The sequence below is a fragment of the Anomaloglossus baeobatrachus genome, chromosome 6 (assembly GCF_048569485.1).
Source record: "Anomaloglossus baeobatrachus isolate aAnoBae1 chromosome 6, aAnoBae1.hap1, whole genome shotgun sequence".
Taxonomy (NCBI): domain Eukaryota; kingdom Metazoa; phylum Chordata; class Amphibia; order Anura; family Aromobatidae; genus Anomaloglossus; species Anomaloglossus baeobatrachus.
The window spans coordinates 306299058-306322869 of record NC_134358.1 but is presented as its reverse complement, the minus strand read 5'-3'; the positions used below and the strand labels follow the sequence as shown (position 1 = coordinate 306322869).

The 23812-nt window shown below is 47.2% G+C and overlaps 1 protein-coding gene across 2 annotated transcripts in view; it reads right to left on the bottom strand.

The window, feature by feature from the left end:
- Positions 1–23812, bottom strand: part of AHRR (aryl hydrocarbon receptor repressor) — a 359460-nt gene that overhangs the window by 61567 nt on the left and 274081 nt on the right. For both annotated transcript variants that reach the window (XM_075316523.1, XM_075316524.1), the window contains one exon: positions 1264–1393. In XM_075316523.1, coding sequence (XP_075172638.1) covers positions 1264–1393 — 130 coding nt within the window. The remainder of the gene's footprint in view (positions 1–1263; positions 1394–23812) is intronic.

Here is a 23812-nt window from a genome sequence, read left to right as displayed (position 1 = left end):
AGCTGAGCAGAGAGGTGAGCGGGAAATTCCAAGGAGGAAATAGGAAGCAGCCGCATCTCCCAGCCTGCAGGGCCAGCGAGGGGACGGAGAAAGTACTACAGAGTATGAAAAGAGAAGAAAGTGCAAGGTAAGCATAATCATGTTTTTTTTTTTGCTGTGTGCTGGAGGCTGCTGCTGGGGTGTATATAGAGGCTTTGGCTTGTGGGGTATATATAAAGGCTGCTGGAGTGTATATGCTAGGGTGTATATAAAGGCTGCTAGGGTGAATATAGAGGCTGCCGGGATGTATATAGAGGCTTCTGTGTGCGGTGGTGTCTGTGTGCGACGAATCAGCGAAGCGTGGTTCAAATCCCGCACCAATAATATTAGCAAATACCTCCAATTATAAATGTAGTATAGTTCTGCTGATTCACTCTGCCTCTTACCTCATGTGCAGGCTATTGCAAGACCTTCGGATGATGCTTACCGAATACCAAGTACTATTCCAGTGTTCGTTACTGCAAGAAAAATGCTACGTTTCTCCTTTGATTTGCATTAGTTTAGTTATCCGTGATGAGTACTAGAACAGTACTTTGGGATTTGTTACGAATAATCCAAGCACAAATAGTTACTTTCCGCACATCACTAATATATATATATATATATATATATATATATATATATATTTTTTTTTATATATATATATATATATATATATATATATATATAATATATATATATTTGTATTTCTACTTTTCTGTTTGTACCATGGTACAGGACTGGTTTTCATTGCAGAACACGTTTGTCTGTTGAATATCATGTACCGTTATACCATGTGTCCTTTTTTTCTAAAAGTGGGCAGTTACCTGTAATTGACGCCTCTATTTATACCTTGTCTGTTCCTCTGTTTCTTACTGAGCTTTTGTCCAGATGAAGGAGATATATATCTCCAAATTGCGTTGTTAATAAAATCCCCATCAATCTCTCTTGCAGTTTCCCCTTATTCACGGCATTAACCCTTCTACACCAGTTTGAATTCATTTTCCCTTCCCCCTCTAGTAACTTGTGTGTCCTAATGAACTTGGCGTTACTGCATATAGTTCCTGAGATTCTGAAATTTAGAAATAATTGATAGATCCTGACTACTTATTCAGAAAGATTAGATCATTGCAAGTAAAGTAGAAATACTAGATTAAAATGAAATGGTACAAGAGAATAAATAAATGACTTAAACTATAACAAAAGCTCACAGCACTCACGCTTTTTACTTTCCTATACACCAACCTGTTTCGGCTTGAGACTCCTGGGCAAGCACCATCTGCTGGGGATTCATAGCCCAGTGAAGTTGCCTGCAGAATTCCTGCCGATCGTCCACATGGATGTAATCATAGACATTTTGATGCATGACGTCAGTCTGAAATGTCAAAATATAAAGAAACTATCAGATAATACATTTTCATTTGCCAACTAGTTGAATCCTATATTATTTAGACATTTATACATATAAATAATAGACATTGCAACATATATTACAGAAAACAAATTAATTAGTGAATATTAGAGTATAAATAATAAATATGGATAACAATGGATAATCTTTTAGCTAGAAGGGTTTTCTGATGATTGTATGTCGATTACATGTTTCCCACCACTGGGACCATAATGATTAAAGGTGATATCTGGGTATATAATGTTAATAACCAATCCTGATGATAGGTTATCAAAATCAGATCCATTGGTATCTAACACCTGACACCAGCACAAATAATCTTTTATTAGCTTTGGCATTTGATGGGAACTTTGGATCAGCTTATATAGGCACTAATCTGGAGTACTCAACATTGGTCACTAGGCATAGGAGGAGCTGCACCATTTTGCTCTGTTCAATGTTTACAGTAGAGCTAATAGCTGTTCTGGTAGAGGTATCAGGTATCGGACCACCACCAATTTGATACTGATGACTTATTTTAAATACAATCGGTCAGCAGGTTTTTGCTATGTAAGTTGAAGCCAGCATGCTGTAGGGGTTACAAAACAAAAATCAACTATACTGCTCTTATCATGCTCCCTGCTGTTGTTTGCTTAAACTAAAGACTATCACTTAGTGACTATCATTGCTAGAACTAGCTGGCACCTGCAGAGAAGTGCAACACACACTCTCCTCTGATTAACACCTCACTGTCAATGTATAATCTTTATAGAGAGCCTGGTGTGGGTGAGGAAGCTCTCTTAGCTCCGCTACATGACTAAACCCAAAATGCAGATTGTCAGAATGGCTGCCCCAGTAATCTAAGTGATACATCATTGGATTCAGAATCTCCTTGCATACATTATGTTGCTCTCAGATGAGGTAGCAAAAACCTGCTGACAGATTCCCTTTATGGATATATCATGAATATTACATGTCTGGAGGATTCCTTTAGCTTTAATATGAAGCGAAATACTGGAAATATACAGTTCAATTGCATCACCACCAAAGAAAAAATTAGATGCTACAATTTCCCCTTTGTGATCAATAAACAATTCCTGCAACCCATCGACTTGCCAGGTCCCCCACCTACAGATATCAGTTTTATATCTAGTCTCTACTATTCTTCATACATTGTGTCCACCCAGATCCTGCCCACCGCCATTAACTTGAGAACGGAGCGAGATAGAAAAAAAAAAGTGAATTAAAAAATTGTAGGGCATCATCAATTCAATACGAATCGACACCTTGCATACAGAAATGCTATCTCGTTCCGTTTTCGAGATAAAAATGCTAACTCCGTTGTTTTCCACCAGGTGGCGCTATAGGTGGTTTCATTGTGTAGTGCATGGCTACTTTACTATACCTAGACACCACTTCTATGCCTATAGCTGCCGCCGTTCTCAAGTTAATGGCGGTGGACAGGATTTGGGTGGACACACTGTAGATTGGCAACATGAACAGAGACCCTGCACAATAACTGAAAATTCCCTTAAGTGGTAAAGGAAAATGATTTTTCTTGATGAGAAAAACATCCATTGTAGAAATGTCCTACTATTGCCCCGCATTTGTCGTATGGGCCAAATAATGTATTCCTTCTTCTTCCCATTAAGGACACAATGTGAGGGGGCTCATCAATGAATGAAAATTTTATATTTGCTTTGCATTTTCATTCAGTAATCACAACTATTTAAAATCAATGGGATATGTCGAATGAGAGAAGTTGCACGTTTTGGTGGTATAGGCACTTGATGAGAGGGATGTAGAGCTCTACCAAGGCTACGGCAAGATGATGGCAGTGAAGAGGAAAAGAAAGTAGCCACAGCCCATTTATTCCAGACACTGGTGAAAGCATGGGTGTACATATTTAAATTGAATCCTTTTCTGTTGTTTCATGATGCTATACCCCTATGACAGGAGAAGTTTGTGCTTGTTTGTACGAAATCTTCTTTTCATTGGTCAGTATCTATGTTTACTTCTTATTTCTATTAGAAAAAAGGAGCCAAATACTTTAGGTTGGGTTTCAATAAATGGGGATAGTCATTTCAAATATCTTTCTCTGAAAAGATAATTAAGAGTAACCATCATTCTAACTGTCGTAGTACACAAGAGAAACTGTGGTAGTACACATGAAAATAAGAAACTTTGTAATCTATATTATTAGAATAATATGCTTCTTTTCTCAAAATTCACAATTCATGAGTAAAATCTATCTCCAGTGAACAAAGATTTTCCATTACAGAGATAGGAGGTGGCAGTTGGTGCTTATAAAGTTCTTTGGAGAACAGTAAATGTTGTTTTAGGAGTAGTTCAACAGAATGTCTCTGTCTGCCTCCAGCTCCTCCATCTCACTCACCTCTCCATAGAGCTAAATGTGATCCTGACAGCTGGTACACGCTGCCCAATCCATCAGGCACTGGCTGTATGATCTCAGGCAGATATGTTTGATTCTGAAATGCTCCAGCGCTTTAGAATAAAACATTTTTCTTCCCACCCACTGCCCTGGATTGACAGGTCTCTGTCAGGTATACATGTTGCCCATATTAGGCCCGTTCCAGGTGTATGTCCCCTATTCTGGTATATATGTCCCCCTCCTGGGCCCATCCAAGCTTCCTGATTATATATGTCCCTCATCCTGGTATATTTGTCCCCCATCGAGGGCCCCTGACAACTATATATGTCTCACTTACTGGTATACAGAATATGGCCCCTATCCTTGGCTCCTTTCAGCTCTATATGTGTCCATCCTGGGTGCTTTCCAGGCTTCCAGAGATATATGTCTCCCATCTTGGGACCCTTCCTGATATATATATATATATGTCCCCCATCCTGAGACCCTTCATGCTATATATCTTCCCTATACTGGACCCCTTCATGGTATATATTGCTCATCTTGGTATATATATGTCTCCAATCCTGGTCCCCTTCCAGGTACAGTGTATATGTCCCCCATCCTAGGTTCATCCTGGTACATTTGTCCCCCAGCCTGGTATATATGTTCCTCACTCACTCACTCACTCCAGAAGTTCATTGAGGATCTCTGAATGATCCAATATTGTCCTAAATGGCTGATGATGATAAATATAAGCCACCTGTGTGTAATCAAGTCTCTGTATAAATACACATGCTCTGTTATAGTATCATTATTCTGTTTAAAGTGCAGATAGTATCATGAAGACCAAGGAACACAACAGGCAGGTTCGTGATACTGTTGTGGAGAAGTTTAAAGCCGGATTTGGTTACAAAAACATTTCCAAAACTTTAAACATCCCAAGGAGCACTGTGCAAGCGATCATATTGAAATGGAAGGAGTATCATACCACTGCAAATCTACCAAGACCTGGCCGTCCATCCAAAGGTCATCTCAAACAAGGAGAAGACTGAACAGAGATGCAGCCAAGAGGCCCATGATCACTCTGGATGAACTGCACAGATCTACAGCTGAGGTGGGAGAGTCTGTCCATAAGACAACAATCAGTCATACACTGCACAAATCTGGCCTTTATGGAAGAGTGGCAAAAAGAAAGCCATTTCTCAAAGATATCCATAAAAAGTGTCATTTAAAGTTTGCCACAAGCCACCTGGGAGACACCAAACATGTGGAAGAAGGTGCTCTGGTCACATGAAACCAAAATTGAACTATTTGGGCACAATGCCAAACAGCTCATCACCCTGAACACATCATCCCCACTGTCAAACATGGTGGTAGCAGCATCATGGTTTGGGCCTGCTTTTCTTCAGCAGGGACAGGGAAGATGGTTAAAATTTATGGGAAGATGGATGGAGCTAAATACAAGACCATTTTTTGAAGAAAACCTGTTTGAGTCTGCAAAAGACCTGAGACTGGGACGGAGATTTGTCTTCCAACAAGACAATGATCCAAAACATAAAGCAAAATCTACAATGGAATGGTTCACAAAAAAACGTATCCAGGTGTTAGAATGGCCAAGTCAAAGTCCAGACCTGAATCCAATCGAGAATTTGTGGAAAGAGCTGAAAACTGCTGTTCACAAACGCTCTCCATCCAACCTCACTCAGCTCGAGCTACTTGCAAAGGAAGAATGGGCAAGAATTTCAGTCTCTCGATGTGCAAAACTGATAGAGACATACCCCAAGCGACTTGCAGCTGTAATTGCAGCAAACGACAGCGCTACAAAGTATTAATTTAAAGGGGACGAATAATATTGCACAACCCAATTTTCTGTTTTTTTTTCTTAAAGTTTAAAATAAGCAATACATTTCGTTCAGCTTCACAATTGTGTCCCACTTGTTGATTTTTCACCATAACATTAAAATTTTTATCTTTATGTTTGAAGCCTGAAATGTGGGAAAAGGTTGAAAAATTCAAGAGAGCCGAATACTTTCGCAAGGCACTGTATATCCCCACTCAGCCTCTAATTATTATTATTATTATTTATTATTATAGCGCCATTTATTCCATGGTGCTTTACATGTGAAAGGGGTATACATAATAGGGACAAGTACAATAATCATAAACAATACAAGGCACAGACTGGTACAGGAGGAAAGAGGTCCGTGCCTGCGAGGGCTCACAGTCTACAAGTGCATTACAAAACCTGAAACATTGTGCTCACCTTCCTTGGCTCCTACGCCATGCAGAGTCTACTTCAGTATCCAGTGTACAGGCCAACAGCTTACATTGGTGTGACTGCTGGCAATAAATGTCACTGATATGCAACACTAATGTCTGATATGCTGATGTCAGCTGCCTGAATCTGATTGGCCAGCAGCATGTATTGCAGTGCAGGGACTCAACGAATCTCTGCACTGCAATATGGTTCAGCTGACTGCGTCCTCAGACGCACATCTAGCTGAAGTTGGCGCTCGGTTCTGATAGCTGTTTCTGAGTTAGGTAGGCACATCAAGAAGCTCACTATAGAATAGAGAATATTCATTTTAAACTTTACACAACCAGCTTTACTTTATAGCAGAAAAAGAAAATTAAAACAACAAGAGAAAAATAAATCCTAGGTCGTCAGACCACTAAATCAAAAGCATTTCCTGCCTCTCAGATGAAGGCATGCTAAATAGGACCTCAAAAATGTTTTGTCTATACCATGAGTTTAATCCTTGATGGTCTAAAGACAATGTAAAGTTTTCTATTTCTAGTTTTTAAAAATCTGCCTTTTAGTAGCTGCACTTTTACAATAGTATCATTCCGTCACTGATCCAAGTGACAGGAGTAGTAAACGGCTCTGGCATTCAGTAAAAAAGTCTTCCCTCAACAGTAGCCTTGGCCTGATCTTTGAAATCGGCAGGGACTATGAAAGAGTTAAAAGGCATAAAAGTCATGCAATAAATTTGCGTAATAAATTTGCAATTGTTATGACAGGCAACCACTTTTATACTGAGGCACCGACAAAGCGACAAATATAAATTATCTCATTATTGTTACAATTCTGAGAGCGGTAAAACACAAGGGAGAACACGAGCTGGAACGCAAAAGAAATGATTTAATTATTGTTCCAATCATCATCAGGATAAAAGTCATCAGCCTTGGATGATGAAAGCAGAACTGACATGAGTTAGAGCTTTGCTTGTGGATTCAACATCTCCACAGCTTTAACTTCCAAACATTTGGAAATCATTACTTAAAACCCAGTTCCTACATAACCGCTCCACTATATCACTGATACACTGCGGGTTATTGTTTATGGCACATTTCCACTGCCTGGTATCTGAAATACATCCCCTGCCTTGGACTGGAACACATGAATGCGGAAATTGAAATGTAGCTATCACCCTCTCTATATTATACAGCTAACGTAATGGTATTAGGTGACAACTGAAAGTAGCAGAGCCATCTTATAGAAAGGAAAAGCATCTGTAAGCGATAGAGCACATTTATATGGTGATGGAAAATACACTGGAAAAAGGCAAAACTAAAAAGGGAAAGCGTGCAGTCCAAAAATACACTATTGATGTAAATAAGGTCTAAAGATGTATAGATCCAAGTTTATATCGATCCAATGAAAGGCAATATATTGTAGAATACAGACTTTAGATGCTGTATATACTGTACGTATATAAAAATGACATTACACGGGCTGTGGAGTCATATACTAACTGTATGTGAATAACGATGAAATATATGCAGAAGTATGAGCTGCACAAGCACTTACAGAAAGTCAGGATAGAGTGAAAATATTTCCAGCTATATTAGATTTCTACCTATCTCGAAAGGTTTAACAATGCCTCATTTTCCAATTCACCAATTACAGAACTTGTCACAGTGTCATCATGACAGCAGGAGACCGTCTGCTATAAGAGAGGTAAATGCTAATAACAGTGCAAGACGGAGGTTAGAAATATTACAGAAGAGACTTGAAATATCCTTGAATTGTCCAATTGGCTGAAGGTCTGCAGGAAATTTACCTAATACTACTAATACTACATTACACCATGGTTTTATACAGAACTATTATCACTGTATGTGACGCCCTGGACCCCAGGGGTCACAGGTCACTACACAACATCATACACACCCCCTTCCCTGGACAGGTCACACCAGTCACACATGAAACCCTTGTTGCCACCCTCCAGGGTTGATGTCCACACCAGGTGGGGCGGAGCCAGGTGGTTGGCCCCGCCCACCGAGGAGTTCACAGATCTGGAGGCGGGAAAAACACAGTAGTCAGTCGGAGAGTCCCGTTGTGGGCATTAGAGTGAGTGAGGAGTGAAAACTGGGTGTCTGGGTTGGAGCCCAGGCACGTCCAGCAAGGTCGGCAGACGGTGGTGGCCGTCTCCAGGAGTTGATGAAGGTCAGCAGAACCGTAGGACCGTGGTAGGGCGGTTGCCCGCCAGTACCGAACCGGGGAGCCGATTGGAGCCAAGCACCAGGCAGGGTAGTCAGACCCCGACTAGGCTTAAAGCCAACCTTTAGTCAAATTTTCTGATTGCGGTATGAACCTCAGGGGTTCATTCCCACCCAAGTCCCGATTGAAGGCAACAGCCCAACCGTTCCGGATAAGTGCCACCGCCAAGGGCCAGAGATCCAAAGGGCCAGCGTCTGCAGGCAAAAGGGCTCCTCCGGCACGTATACATCGAGGAGCGGACTCCCGCTGCTCAGGCATTGGAGTCAAGACACAAAACACAGGTGCAGGGAAATGACAGCCACCATCAACCCGTCCAGGGAGAACACCGCAGCTGGCTGTGGGTCCCCGTCCATCCAGCTGTTTGGTTTACCAGAGACTCTGTCTATCTGTGTCTGAGTGAGTACACCAGTGCCATCTGGCACCGCGCTACGCTGCACCGCAGCCCTGCACCCTGTGAACCCCATCATACGGGAACCCAACCTCCTACCGGGCCCCGGGACCAACCGCCCCTACCCACAGACTGGTCAACACCTAGCTGCTCCCCGCCATCGCTCCCAGGAACCCCGTCACCAGCAGCGGTGGTGCCCACCATCACTACAACCCGTGGGTGGCGTCACGAACTCTATATCTATCCCAAATCCAAATTCCTCCCCTTTTCACTCATGGGTGAGGAGCGCTGCTCGAGCCCCGGGTCCGGCCCGCTCGAGCCCCTGAGGAGAAGGCACCGGATCCGAGCATGATCTCCCCGGGCAGCCCCCGCGACGGGGAAGCTGGCCCCCGCCCCCGTCAACTACATAATTTAAATCTGAGGAACCAATATTTCTATGTTTTATTTGATTGTAATGTATCCCTACTCCCCTGATTACTAGCCAATCTCAGTACAGACACTGAACCAGTCGATGTTACTGGGAAATATGAGATATGGGCTTTAGGACTTTCTGTATTAAGCCCCTAACACACCTTAAGGTCCATTTACACGGACTGACCGGCAGCAAAATACGACCTCCAATTGGTAAACCTTTAGTAACCAATAGTCATTTGAATACCTATTACAGAGGTAGACCAAATCAAACAATGTGCACTGAGTGATCTATACTAGCCATGGTTCTTGCCAGTGCAAGTCTTGTTTACACAGGCAGACCAAAGCAAATAATGTGCACTGAGCGATATATAGTAGCCATGGTTTTTGGCAGTGCAAGTCCTGTTTACACAGGTAGACCAAAGCAAATTATGTGCACTGAGTGATCTATACTAGCTATGGTCCTTGGCAGGGGAAGTCCTGTTTACACAGGCAGAGTAAAGCAAATGATGTGCACTGAGTGATTTATACTAGCCATGGTTCTTGGCAGTACAAGTCCTGTTTAGACAGGTAGACCAAAGCAAACGATGTGCACTGAGCGATCTATATTAGCCACGGTTCTTGGCAGGGCAAATCCTGTTTACAGAGATAGACCAAATCAAACAATGTGCCCTGAGTGATCTATATTAGCCATGGTTCTGGCAGTGCAAGTCCTGTTTACACAGACAGACCAAGCTTTACACAGCCAGCACCCAGCTGTTGTGCTTTATTATGGCTACCGCCTGCAGCCCTATGTTTTATCTGTACTGGGTATCATAATATGGGGGGACCCTATGCCAATTGATTTATATATTTACACCACAATAGACCTGCAGACAGGGCCTGTGACTGGTTGCAGTCAGACGCTGTCACACAGGCTGGAGGTGTGTCTGACTGCAACCAATCACAGACGCCAGGACAGCCAGTGGGCGGGGAAAGAAGTGCATATGGATAAGCAATAATGAGTGGCCCAGCAAGAAGATTGAGTGGCTGCAGGAGCATTTACAGCCACGCCGGAGACTCGGTAAGTATGAAGCGCTTGCTTCATTCTTATTTTCTTTATTTTTCCTTTATTTTTCGAGTACTGGATCTGGATCATTAGTCAGAATTCCCTGAGAATTCTGGGCCCGGGGCTGGCACTCAGGTACTTTGGAAACCGTGTGAATCCGGACTTTTACAGTCCGGGTCCACCCATCACTAGAGGCGGATTATTTCAGGGAGAATAAAAAGAATCGGCAGTCTGAAATTTTATATGCTGGATCCTTAATTCCTCCGACAACCAACTGTTTATGGCCTCCATATAGTTTACATGCTTGGATGGACCAGTTGATATATCAGGTTTGGCCAACATTAGTCTAATGTGTATGGGGGGGGTTTTAGTGTTAGTAGAAAATAGGTATTTATACTGTTGGTCTACTTTTTATGTAGCTTTTATAAATGATCAGACTATAAAATGATGTTTTCTGAAACATCTGGGACTTGGACAGTATTTTCTAATAAGCCTTGTTAAAGTCCTAAATGCATGACTATTAGCGAATCCAACTCTACCACATGGAAACATATAAATAAAGAAGCAGCCAGACTATTCCCAGGTCACATTTAGACATGCAAAAAATGAATAAATAAGAAGCAGAGGGACCCCTGCTCGCATAAAGTGTTACCACCTACTGGGTTATTTCCCACATTTATAAACATGCCGTCTGTAATATTGACAGATTTCACATAAAAACAGCTTTATTATTTATTAGACAAGAAACTCTGAAACCGCTGAACAATCATGGAGTTCATGGTCAAAGTCACAATAAATTTGTCCTCTAAATGCACATGTGCCGTGTAACAACCGAGCAAACAAATTTGTTGGGCTGCAATAAATCATGTTTAATTGTCTGGAAAATCATCTAGGGCAACACAAGCTTCAATATTATTTCCTAAATCTACACATTAAGACATTAGAGCAAAGTGCGATTTGAGGAAATAAGTAAAGACCGAGATTCCAGATCCTTCCTTCCCCAGCCTCTGCCGACAGCAATCAGTTGGTCTTCCCTTTTTTACAGTTTAATACTTGTAAAGGTCTGAAAGTTTGGCTTTGAGCTGTCAATGATAAATCCAGATCCAATAACCTGACCTTATATCCCAACATGAAAATACTCAATAAATAAATAAATTGTATTAAATGAGCCATTAAGTGCTACCTAGTGAGCGTCTGTCATTGAGTTAAGAACAGGCAATAAATAAGAATAGGTGGTTTCCAACTTATTACAATTTGTAGCTCTATAAGGATGTGGTTAAAAAAAAAAACCTGTCATTTTTGTGAATTTCAGAGTGTGTCATAAACAGTGTCATTTACATGGATGAAGTGAAAATGTAAACTAGCTAGTGAGGAAAAGTGCAATGATTTTTCACTTTCTATGCAAATAATCAACTTCTGAGAAAAGACAGTGCAGAAAGACATGGCTGTTCTAACGTTTTATGTGCTGGTATGCCTTTTACTACTAGACTACAAAGCCACATCTGTCTCAGTACTTAAAGGAAAAGGGATCTATTCTGAAGAACTTCCCAGGAACATAATTCTGGACTTAAAGGGAATCTGTCAGCAGGTTTTTGCTATATAATCTGAAGACAGCATGCTGCAAGGGTTAACAAACAGATTACAGCCCTGCGTCTCTTATCACATAGTATGTTTTTGTTTACCTGCAATGTTAGCTTAACCCCTTCAGCCCCCGGGCACTTTCCGTTTTTACGCTTTTGTTTTTTGCTCCCCTTCTTCTGAGAGCCGTAACTTTTTTATTTTTCTGTCAATCTTGCCATATGAGCGCTTGTTTTTTGCGGGACAAGTTGTACTTTTAAATTAAACCATAAGTTTTACCATATGGTGTACTGGAAAAGAACAAAAAAATTCCAAGTGTGGAAAAAGTGCAAAAAAAGTGTGATCGCACAATAGTTTTTGGGATGTTTTATTCACCATGTTCACTATATGGTAAAACTGATGTGAGGGTATGATGCCTGAGGTCGGTGCGAGTTTGTAGACAGCAAACATGTATAGGTTTACTTGTATCTAAGAAGTTAAAAAAAATTCACAAGCTTGTCCAATAAAAGTGGCGTACGTTTTGTGCCATTTTCCGAAACCCGTAGCATTCTCATTTTTTGGGATCTATGGCTCAGTGATGGCTTATTTTTTGCGTCTCGAGCTGACGTTTCTAATTTTTGTGCAGATGCTACATTTTGATCGCCTATTATTGCATTTTGCGTAAAATGTGCAGCGACCAAAAAACGTAATTTTGGCGTTTGGAATTTTTTTGCCACTACGCCGTTTACCAATCAGATTAATTGATTTTATATTTCGATAGATCGGGCATTTCTAAACGTGGCAATACCAAATATGTGTATATTTATTTATTTTTTTAACCCTTTAATTTTCAATGGGGTGAAAGGGGGGTGATTTGAACTTTTAGGTTTTTTTTATTTTTTAAAACTTTTTTTTACTTTTTTTTTATTTTACTAGTCCCCCTAGTGGGCTATAGCGATCAGCAATCCGATCACTCTGCACTATCTGCTGATCATAGCTATACAGCTGTAAACAGCAGATACGGTCACTTCCTGCTTCACTGGCCTCCGGGCCGAGTGAAAACGAAAGTGACTCATAGCTGCAGACGTCATCACATGACCCTGTGCTACCATGGCAACCACCAAAAGTCACGTGATCACGGCGGTAAGTGAAAATCATGAACGCGCGTATATGCATCTCGCTGCCAGACTTTGGCAGCGAGATGCAAGGGGTTAATGTTACGGGTGGAATGCAATTCCACTCGTAACATGCAGGCACACATGTCAGCTGTTGAAAACAGTTGATATGTGCGCGGATCGCCGCATCCTGCCTGCGGCAGGGGGCTGGGCTTAACGTCACACGCTCCATGAAGGATATATCCGTCAAAGGTCGTGAAGGGGTTAAAGGGGTATTCCCATCTCCAATATCTAAACCTAATATTCAGTAGGTGTTATAATATTAGCAAATACCTCCAATTAGAAATGTAGTACAGTTCTTCTGATTCATTATGTCACTTACCTCATGTACAGGGCATTGTAGGACCTTAGGTGTCCATGGTTACGACCACGCATATAGTGACAGTTAGTTAGTTGCTAGGGGTCGTAACTATGGATACCTAAGGTCCTTCAATGCCCTGCACATGAGGAAAGCGACATAGTGAATAAGGAGAACTATACTACATTTCTAATTCAAGATATTATCCCTTTAATCTTTTTAGCTTTATCATTAGTTGGACCTAGCATTGTGTAAGCTCAGGTCCGACTCCGCCCCCCTCTGTGATTAGCAGCTCCTGTCTATGGAAATGTGCACTGAAAGCCTGGTGTGGGCAGGGGTAGCTTATTAAGCTTTGCTACATGCTAAAACAAATCTTTGATTTAATCAGAATGCTGCACCCAGTAATCTAAGTGATACATCATTGGATTCAGGAGCTCTTTGCCTACGTCATGCTGTTCTCAGATAAGGTAGCAAAAACCTGCTGACTGATTCCCTTTAACCCCTTCACGACCATGGACGGATCTTTCCGTCATGGATTGTGTCCCGGTAATCCCCGCCCCCTGCCGCGGGCAGGCGGCGTGGATCGGCACACATATCAGCTGTTTTCAACAGCTGACATGTGTGCCTACATGTTCCGAGTGGAATCGCATTCCACCCGGAACATTAACCCCTTAGATCTCGCTGCCAAAGTCTGGCAGCGAGATCTATATGCGCGCGGCCATCTTTTTTTCTTACCGCCGCCCCCTCCGGACGTCACGTGAGTGATCACGTGACGTTCGGTGGTTGCCATCGTAGCACAGGGTCATGTGATGACGCCTGGTGCTAAGAAGTTTCACTTTCATTCTTCCTCGGCACGGAGCAGAGGAAGAAAGAAAGTGACTATTTCTGCTGTTTACAGCGGAATAGCTGTGATCAGCAGATAGCGATCAGCAATCGGATTGCTGATCGCTATAGCCCCCTAGGGGGACTAGTAAAATAAAATAAAAAAAGTAAAAAAAAAGTTTTAAAAAATTAAAAAAAAATAAAAAAACCTAAAAGTTCAAATCACCCCCCTTTCTCCCCATTGAAAATTAAAGGGTTAAAAAATAAATAAATATACACATATTTGGTATCGCCGCGTTCAGAAATGCCCGATCTATCAAAATATAAAATCAATTAATCTGATTGGTAAACGGCGTAGTGGCAAAAAAATTCCAAACGCCAAAATTACGTTTTTTGGTCGCCGCAAGTTTTACGCAAAATGCAATAACAGGCGATCAAAACGTAGCATCTGCGCAAAAATGCTACCATTAGAAACATCAGCTCGAGACGCAAAAAATAAGCCGTCACTGAGCCACAGATCCCAAAAAATAAAAACGCTACGTGTTTCGGAAAATGGCGCAAAACGTGCGCCACTTTTATTGGACAAACTTGTGAATTTTTTTTAACCCCTTAGATACAAGTAAACCTATACATGTTTGGTGTCTACAAACTCGCACCGACCTCAGGTATCATACCCACACATCAGTTTTACCATATAGTGAACACCGTGAATAAAACATCCCAAAAACTATTGTGCCATCACACTTTTTTTGCAATTTTTCCACACTTGGAATTTTTTTGCTGCTTTCCAGTACACCATATGGTAAAACTTATGGTTTCATTTAAAAGTACAACTTGTCCCGCAAAAAACAAGCCCTCATATGGCAAGATTGACGGAAAAATAAAAAAGTTACGGCTCTCGGAAGAAGGGGAGCAAAAAACAAAAACGCAAAAACGGAAAGTGCCCCGGGGCTGAAGGGGTTAAGGACTGTGCCCATTCATCACTGAGAGGATAATCCGGGAATCATGTGACATGGAAATGACAAGAACAGCTTACATGTAACAGCCCCATCATTTTAGATAAGGATTGCCTTAGAGGAGTAGTTCTAGTGAAATCACATTAACATCTATCTTCATGATAGGTGATAACTTCCGTGTAATTGGGGGTCTGATCCAAGGGACCCAGAACAGGGATTTTTTCTTCCCTGACAGGGCACTTTTATCATTAATTCTAAATTAATCAGGAGGTTAGATACACCACCCGTGCTTCATTTTTGACACCCTGGACTAGCCAGGTAGTCACAGGTAGACCCCCGCATTACACCTGTCCCTCAATAAGGTAACATCAGCCAAACCATAAACCCTAGTCACCTCCCTCTGTGCTTGATTGACACACCAGGGGGTGGAGCCAGGTGGTTGGTCATGCCCACCGAGGATTTCAGAGGACCTGAGGCAGGAAACACACGGAGTTGAGAGTTGAGTGTCAGTGAGTGAGGAGTGAAGGAGTCTGACAGGTGCCGGGGTTGGAGCCCGGGCACCTTTGGCTAGGAGGCAGACGGTAGCCTTAGCCTGCAGGAGCCGGGAAGATGGCTCGGTGGAACCGTGGTGGACCGGGACAGGGTAGTGGCCCACCGGTACTGACCCGGGGAACCGACTGGAAACCGGAGCACACAGGGGGGTACTCAGACCCTGAAACGAAGTCCAGAATCCACTGGACTGAGTTAATTGACTGATTGCGGTCTGGACTATAGGTGCTTTCCCACCCAAGTCCCGACTGAAGACAACAGCCCACCGAGGGGGATAGAAAGCCACCGCACAGGCAGAGAGATCCCACGGGCCAGCGTCTGCGGGCAAAAGGGCTTTCCCGACATGCATACAGCCGGGGAGCAGACTCCCGTCGCTGAAGCGCAGGCAGTCTACACATACACTACACGGTGCAGGAGAAAGGCAAAGACCACCGAACCGGGTGGGGGACCAGACCACCATCAACTTTGTTTACCGGAGACTTGTGTGTGTGTGTCGCCCTGGGCAAGCCAGGGGACACAGGTCACACACCATCACACCTTACATCCCAGGTAGGAACACCACAGCTAACCAGAAATCCTTGTTGCCTTCCTCCAGAGGCTGATGATGCACACCAGGGGGTGGGCCAGGTGGTTGGCTCCGCCCACCGAGGAGTTCACAGCTCTGGAGGCGGGAGAAACCAGGCAGTTCAGTTTAGGAGGGAGAAGTGGAAGGTGATAGCTCAGGGAGGAGCAGGAGTGAGGAGCTAAGTAGAGGAGTTAAGGAAGTGAAAGTGAAAGTAGAAAAGTGGTAAAGGAGGAAAGCAAGTGAGGTGACAAGAAAGAAGGAAAGCCTGAAGGGTCCAACTTTGTGTAGGACCAGGTCAGCAAGATCAGCAACGGCGGTGACTGTCTGGAGGGGGACCGTTTGGAAGTTCCTGGAAGGACCCCGTTGGCTGTGTGCCCGGCGGTCTGGAGCAGTGTTCCGAAGGACAGTCAGCACCAGGGCAGGGGCCTCTCGGACCCCGGCAAGGCTTGGAGTCGCCAAATTTGCCAAATCCGTCAGTGAAGGGGACGTAGATCCCCCAACAACCAAGTCCCGATTGAAGGCAACAGCCCAGCCAGTATAGAAGAGACACCGCCACCGCCAAGGCACCCGTTTCTTAGGGCCAGCCCCTGCGGGCAAAGAGTAGAGCTCCCCCGGTCCAGCTTGAAGCCGGGGAGCGGGTTACCGGTGGGGACCCATCGCAACCAACAAGTACATCAAGGTGCAAGGAAAAGGGACATCACCGTCACCTACTGGGAGAGCAAGTGCAGCCGTCCGTGGGACCGTCTATCCAGCCGTTTGGTTTACCGTAAAAACTGTGTCACGTCTCAGGCTGAGTGAGTACCACAGTGCCGCAAGGCACAGCGCTGCCCCCGCGTCCCTGCGCCCACCAGGCCCTGCACCTCTCAAACCATCACCGGGCCCCGGGATCACCAACCCCTACCCACGGAGGGGCAACACAACACCTGGCTGCTCCTCACCCCCATCCCCGGGACCCCTGTACTGAGCAGCGGTGGTGAAATCACCACAACCGTGGGTGGCGTCTCGGACAATAATCATCCCCACACCCAACTACCCCCTTTCACTCACGGGCGAGGAGTGCCGCTCGAGAAACCCCCGGGATCCGGCCCACCGCTCGAGCCACCACTGAGCAGCAGCCGCCGGACCCGAGCAGAAGGGGGTGAGCGTAGTGTGCTGACACCCTCCTCCCCGCCCGCGACAACTTGGCGTCACGAACAGGATCTTACCGCTCTGCCGTCTGGTAGAGGTGCGCCTTGTTACCGCCGGAGGTATCCGGCAGAAAAATTTCAGAAGCCGCCATCTTTGGCGCGAAAAGTTCCCGCTCGAGCGTCTTCTCGAGCAGTAGAGGCGTGAAGGCCAAAACCCCGCCCCGAGAGAGGAGGGGCCGGAAAGAGCTAAGGGGGACGGAAACAAGATGTCTGCGCCCGACGGAGCCGCTGGGGGAGCGGTGGTCGCAGCCGCAGCGGCACCCGCGGATGGGAATGGGCCTGCCCAGGTCCCGGCGGGAGGTGCCGCGGCCCCCGCGCTTGCTCAGGTCATGCCGTTTTCCTTGCCCTATGCGCCCGGAGCTGCCTGGCTACCGCAGTATGACGGGAAACCGGATGCCCTACAGGCTTTCCGGAAAAAGCTTAACCCGTTGCTAGAGCTGTACCCCCTGACTGATAAGCAACGTGCGGCGATAGTGCTAGGCCAGTTAACCGGTGCGGCGGAGCAGGAAGCGGAGACCTGGGCCGAGGGGGACCGGCTCTCTGTAGCCACCATCTTTGAGAAGCTACAGACTGCCTTCGAGACCCGGACTGAAGCTGAGCTGAGGATGCAGTTTTACCAGTGCCGGCAACGAGCTGGGGATAGCATTCGGGACTATGCTCTACGTCTGCAGACCGCCCTCCGCACGCTGAAGCGGGTGAACTCTATTAATGAGGCGGATAGCAACAAGATGTTAGTGGAGCAATTTGCGCAGGGGATGAGGTCCCCTGAGGATCGTAAACAACTCCGGCTGTGGGCCCTGGAACACCCTGATGTGGACTTTGCTGTGTTAAAAGAGCGAGCTATCAAAGCACTACAGCCCCCAGCTGCTGAAGTTCTGGAACCCGTCCCGTGGCTCGTCGAGACAGCTCCCGTTGTGGCGGCCTCTGCCAAACCAACCTCTTTAATACTTGCAGCCCCGAGCAGCACAGTAGAAGAGCTGGCTGCCCAGGTCCGTCGCATGGACGGAGACCTTGCCAAAATCCTTGCTGCACTGCAACCTCTGGCCAGATCTCAGCCTCCAGCGCAGATACAGCTTGCTGACAGTCCCGAGGATGTTCCCTGGATGCAGCGGAGAAGTGCTAACAACCCGCGGAGCAGACCTCCAATCTGCTACAAGTGCCGTAAGCCGGGCCATTACTACCGACAGTGCCCGTTAAACGAGCAACCCCTGGGGCCCCGGGCCAATCCTCAGGAGTAGAACATCGTGGCCCCCCGGACTGGCGAGACCGATATATCGGGGCCCGCCCTATCATCCCCGTGGCTGTGGACGGCATACCAGTGATGGCTCTCTTGGACACTGGATCACAGGTAACTACCATACCGTACACGTTGTACCAGCGGTATTGGGCCATAGACGAGCTGGCGCCTCCAGACAATAGTATAACGTTGATTGCCGCTAATGGACTTCCATTGACCCAGGTGGGGTATAAACAAGTGGCTATGACAGTGGGGCAAGCTGAACTACAACACCAGGGTATGATTGTGATCATGAATGAACCCAGTGATCGTAACCCGAAAATAGTGCTGGGAACCAATGTGATGGAACACTGCATGGCTGATGTGTTGTCCCTATTGCAACAGCTAGCCGCCACAGCGGCGGGGAGCCGGCAGAGGGCTGTGCAGTGTGAGATCCGCGCCCTGATGTACCGCCAGCATGTAAGCTCAACAGGAGGGGAGATTGGTGGAGTGAGAGTGATGGATGTTGCTCCATTGACTGTGCCCCCTAGGAGTGAGATGATGATCTGGTGTAGGGCAGCAGTAGGGCCTCAGGGGCGTGACTACCCTGCGATGATGGAGCCCATGCCTTCCGAGCACTGGCCCACTGTAATGGCCGCCCGAGGGGTGGTGGATGTGAAGAAAGGGAGAGTGCCTGTGAGAGTGTTGAACTGTGGGGAGGAAGAAGTCAGGCTCCCCCGGTATGCCACCATTGCCAAGCTGCTTACCCTGGACCCTCACACTATCCATGAAGCCAGTCCATCCACACTCCCACCTACCACCAACACTCCCCCACCCCAGGGGGACACAAAGGAGTGGCACCAACAGCTACATGTAGGCACTGATGATACCCCTACACATCACAGGGCAGGGGTGCACAGGGTGGTGCAGGAGTACGAACAGGTTTTCAGTAAGCACCCCCTAGACTTTGGGCAGATCAAGGGGGTCCAACACCACATTCCCACAGGTGAACATCCCCCTATCAAAGAGAGGTATAGACCTATTCCCCCTGCACATTACCAGTGTGCCAAGGATATGTTGAGGAATATGAAGGAGGCGGGGGTTATTCGGGACAGCTGTAGTCCCTGGGCCGCTCCGTTGGTACTGGTTAAGAAGAAGGATGGTACCATGCGGATGTGTGTGGACTACCGGAAGATCAACCAGATAACCCATAAAGATGCCTATCCATTACCTCGTATTGAAGAGTCTTTGGCTGCACTGAGAACTGCAAACTACTTCTCGACCCTTGACCTCACCAGCGGATACTGGCAAGTGGCCGTGGCCCCAGAGGACCGGGAGAAGACCGCCTTCACCACCCCGATGGGGCTCTGCGAATTCAATAGCATGCCGTTTGGGCTGTGCAATGCCCACGGGACCTTCCAACGGTTGATGGAGTGCTGTCTGGGACATTTAAACTTCGAGACCGTCCTGCTGTATTTGGATGATGTGATTGTTTATTCCCAGACGTATGAAGCCCATCTGGAGCACCTGGCCGAGGTGTTCGCGTCCCTTGCCAAGTACGGGATGAAGTTGAAGCCCTCAAAATGCCACCTGCTGAAACCCAGGGTGCAGTATCTAGGGCATGTGGTGAGTGCGGATGGTGTCGCCCCCGACCCTGAGAAGATCACTGCCATCCAGAGCTGGCCGAGACCAACTACAGTGAGGGAAGTAAGGCAGTTTCTGGGTCTGGTGGGGTACTATCGGCGCTTTATAAAGGGGTACACGAAGATGGCTGCCCCCATGCAAGATCTCCTCGTGGGACAGACCAAAGGTGGTAGACCCATTGGAGCCCCACTGTCGTGGGAGGACAAGCATGAGGAGTCCTTTTGCCAGTTGAAGGCGGCCTTGACCGGAGAAGAGGTCCTGGCGTACCCTGACTATGGGTGCCCGTTCATCCTCCACACGGACGCCAGTAACGTGGGGCTAGGAGCGGTCCTATCCCAGGTCCAGGATGGAAAGGAGAAGGTGATTGCCTACGCTAGCCAAAAACTCCGGCCGACCGAAAGGAACCCTGAGAACTATAGCTCCTTCAAGCTCGAGCTATTGGCGTTGGTGTGGGCTATCACGGAGCGGTTCCGCCACTACTTGGCGGCAGCCAAATTCACCGCGTTTACGGACAACAATCCGCTGACTCACCTGAACACGGCCAAGTTGGGCGCGCTGGAGCAGCGGTGGGTAGCCCGGCTAGCCAACTATGATTTCACCATAAAGTACCGAGCTGGTCGTGTCAACATAAATGCTGATGCACTCTCCCGGATGCCCCATTTGTCAGAAGAGGGGTGCGAGGATGACGACCTCGAGGAGATCGAGTTGCCTGCGTTTCACCAGCTGCCTACTGAGAGGGTACAAGTATGTCAGCAAAGGGTGGATCTGGACCCACGGCCCAGTCAAGAGTGGCAGGACGCCCAGGACCAAGCGCCGGCTGTCCGCCTTGTCAAGACTCTGGTGGAACAAGGTGCTATGGGAATAGACCCTGCCGCTCCAGCCGAAGCCCAATGCTTGTGGAAAGAACGGAAACGGCTTTACCTACACCAAGGGAGGCTGTACCGTGAGCTGATCAACCCGAAGACCCATGAGAAAATATGCCAGTTAGTCGTTCCTCAAGCTGATGTCGCTACTGTCCTGCGGGCATACCATGATGGTGCTGGCCACTTCGGGTGGAAGAAGCTGGAGATGCTGTTGAGGGAGCGGTTCTATTGGAGTGGGATGCGTGAATCGGTAGAAGCCTGGTGCCGAGAGTGCGGTCCTTGTACGCTGAGAAGAAAGGACGAGACTAGCCAGAGGGCACCGTTACATCCCATAGTCACCCATCAGCCGCTGGAGCTGGTCGCCCTAGACCATGTCAAGCTCACCCCTAGCCGAAGTGGGTACACCTACGCATTGACCATGGTAGACCACTACTCAAGATTTATGGTGGTAGTCCCCGTTAAGGACCTGACTGGTCGAACCGCTGCTCGAGCGTTCCAGGCTTATTTTTGCCGACCCCATGGGTACCCCGAGAAGGTGCTGACTGACCAAGGCCCGGCTTTTGAAGCAGAAGTGTTTCACGAATTCTGCCAGTTGTACGGCTGCAAGAAGATCCGGACCACTCCGTACCACGCCCAAACCAACGGCATGTGCGAGAAAATGAACCACTTGGTCATGGGGGTCCTCAAGACGCTACCGCTGGAAGAACGGAACATGTGGCCGGAAAAGTTGCCCGACTTGGTCGACATGTACAATAATATCCCGTCCAGCTCGACGAAGTGCACCCCAGCGTATCTGATGAGGGCTCGGCCTGGCCGCCTGCCGGTGGATCTGGAGATGGGGTTGGAGGCCCCGGAAGCACTCCCTTCAACGGCAGAGTGGGAAAGTCGGAGGAGGGCCCAGTACCGGCAAATCCAGGAGTATGTGGAGAAAAACCTCAGTCGGAGTCGAGAACAGCAAGAGCACCGGTTCAATCAGAAGGCGCCCGCAGGTCCTTTCCAGCCTACCTACCAGATCAGTCGTGACCAAGGGGGCACCCTGGCCACAGTTTCTCAGGACCATCTAAAAAAATGCCCCCCAGCGTTGAAGGCAGAGGCTGAAGTACCGGTTCCTCCACCAGTGGAGAAGGCAGCAGAGGTAATCCACACTGTAATGGGTGACTTCCCAGCAAACTGGCCTACACAGAACGGCGCGGTGATACTTCCAGTGATACTGTTCCCACAACCCGTGGATGAAGAAGTAGTGGAAGCGGTTAACCGTGAGCCAGAACCAGTGCCAGTGCCCAGGGACGAACCTGTACCAGCCCCCCTACACCTCCGCCTGCTCCACACTATAGCAGGGAGGAGGAACCGATTGTTCCCTCTACCCCACTGTCTAGCAACACTGACACCGGGCCCCGAAGGTCCACCCGTTCCAACCTAGGTAGACCCCCACTTAGGTACAGGGAGACCGTTCTATGAGTAAAAGGGGTCCGCAAAAGTGAAGGAGTGGTTGTTAGTTTGAAAAGTTGAAAAAGTTTGAAAATGATGAAAAATGATGATGACCGAGTGACTTACCTGATTTGCTTTGTGATTTGCAACCGGCTGGAGCCGGCACCATTGTCCCCGTGGGGACCGTTAAAAAGTTTTTGCATGGAGAACTATCTATGGACAAGCCCGTGAACTTGCAGGGCAACCACAAACGTTAAGTGGCTTGTAAATATGTTGTTTACCGTTACCGTTTTCCGCAGTGCCGCCTCCGGAGAGGCAGGTTGGAGGGAGGGCCCTCAGCAGAGCAGGCTGGGGCCCAGCCACCAAAGGAACCGGTGGCTACCCTCTGGAGGGGAAGGACAGATCCCGCTCGGGTACCGTGTGCTGGACTGTGGGTCAAGGGGTGCTGCCTGGGTTTTAGGGGCAGCATCAGGGCCAGGTTACTTGGGTGGGAGAGAGCGGAAACCGTAACCGTAAACCGTTATGCAACGTTAAAAGAAATGTGCCTCCCGTCTTGGGAAGAGTTATTATTAAAAATGTAAATATGTTATATCACTATGTTGTCTTTTTCAGAAAAATAAAACCGGTGTTGGACGGCAGCCCGCGGACGGTCTGCATTTTGCTAAGGGGGAATGTGTCGCCCTGGGCAAGCCAGGGGACACAGGTCACACACCATCACACCTTACATCCCAGGTAGGAACACCACAGCTAACCAGAAATCCTTGTTGCCTTCCTCCAGAGGCTGATGATGCACACCAGGGGGTGGGCCAGGCGGTTGGCTCCGCCCACCGAGGAGTTCACAGCTCTGGAGGCGGGAGAAACCAGGCAGTTCAGTTTAGGAGGGAGAAGTGGAAGGTGATAGCTCAGGGAGGAGCAGGAGTGAGGAGCTAAGTAGAGGAGTTAAGGAAGTGAAAGTGAAAGTAGAAAAGTGGTAAAGGAGGAAAGCAAGTGAGGTGACAAGAAAGAAGGAAAGCCTGAAGGGTCCAGCTTTGTGTAGGACCAGGTCAGCAAGGTCAGCAACGGCGGTGACTGTCTGGAGGGGGACCGTTTGGAAGTTCCTGGAAGGACCCCGTTGGCTGTGTGCCCGGCGGTCTGGAGCAGTGTTCCGAAGGACAGTCAGCACCAGGGCAGGGGCCTCTCGGACCCCGGCAAGGCTTGGAGTCGCCAAATTTGCCAAATCCGTCAGTGAAGGGGACGTAGATCCCCCAACAACCAAGTCCCGATTGAAGGCAACAGCCCAGCCAGTATAGAAGAGACACCGCCACCGCCAAGGCACCCGTTTCTTAGGGCCAGCGCCTGCGGGCAAAGAGTAGAGCTCCCCCGGTCCAGCTTGAAGCCGGGGAGCGGGTTACCGGTGGGGACCCATCGCAACCAACAAGTACA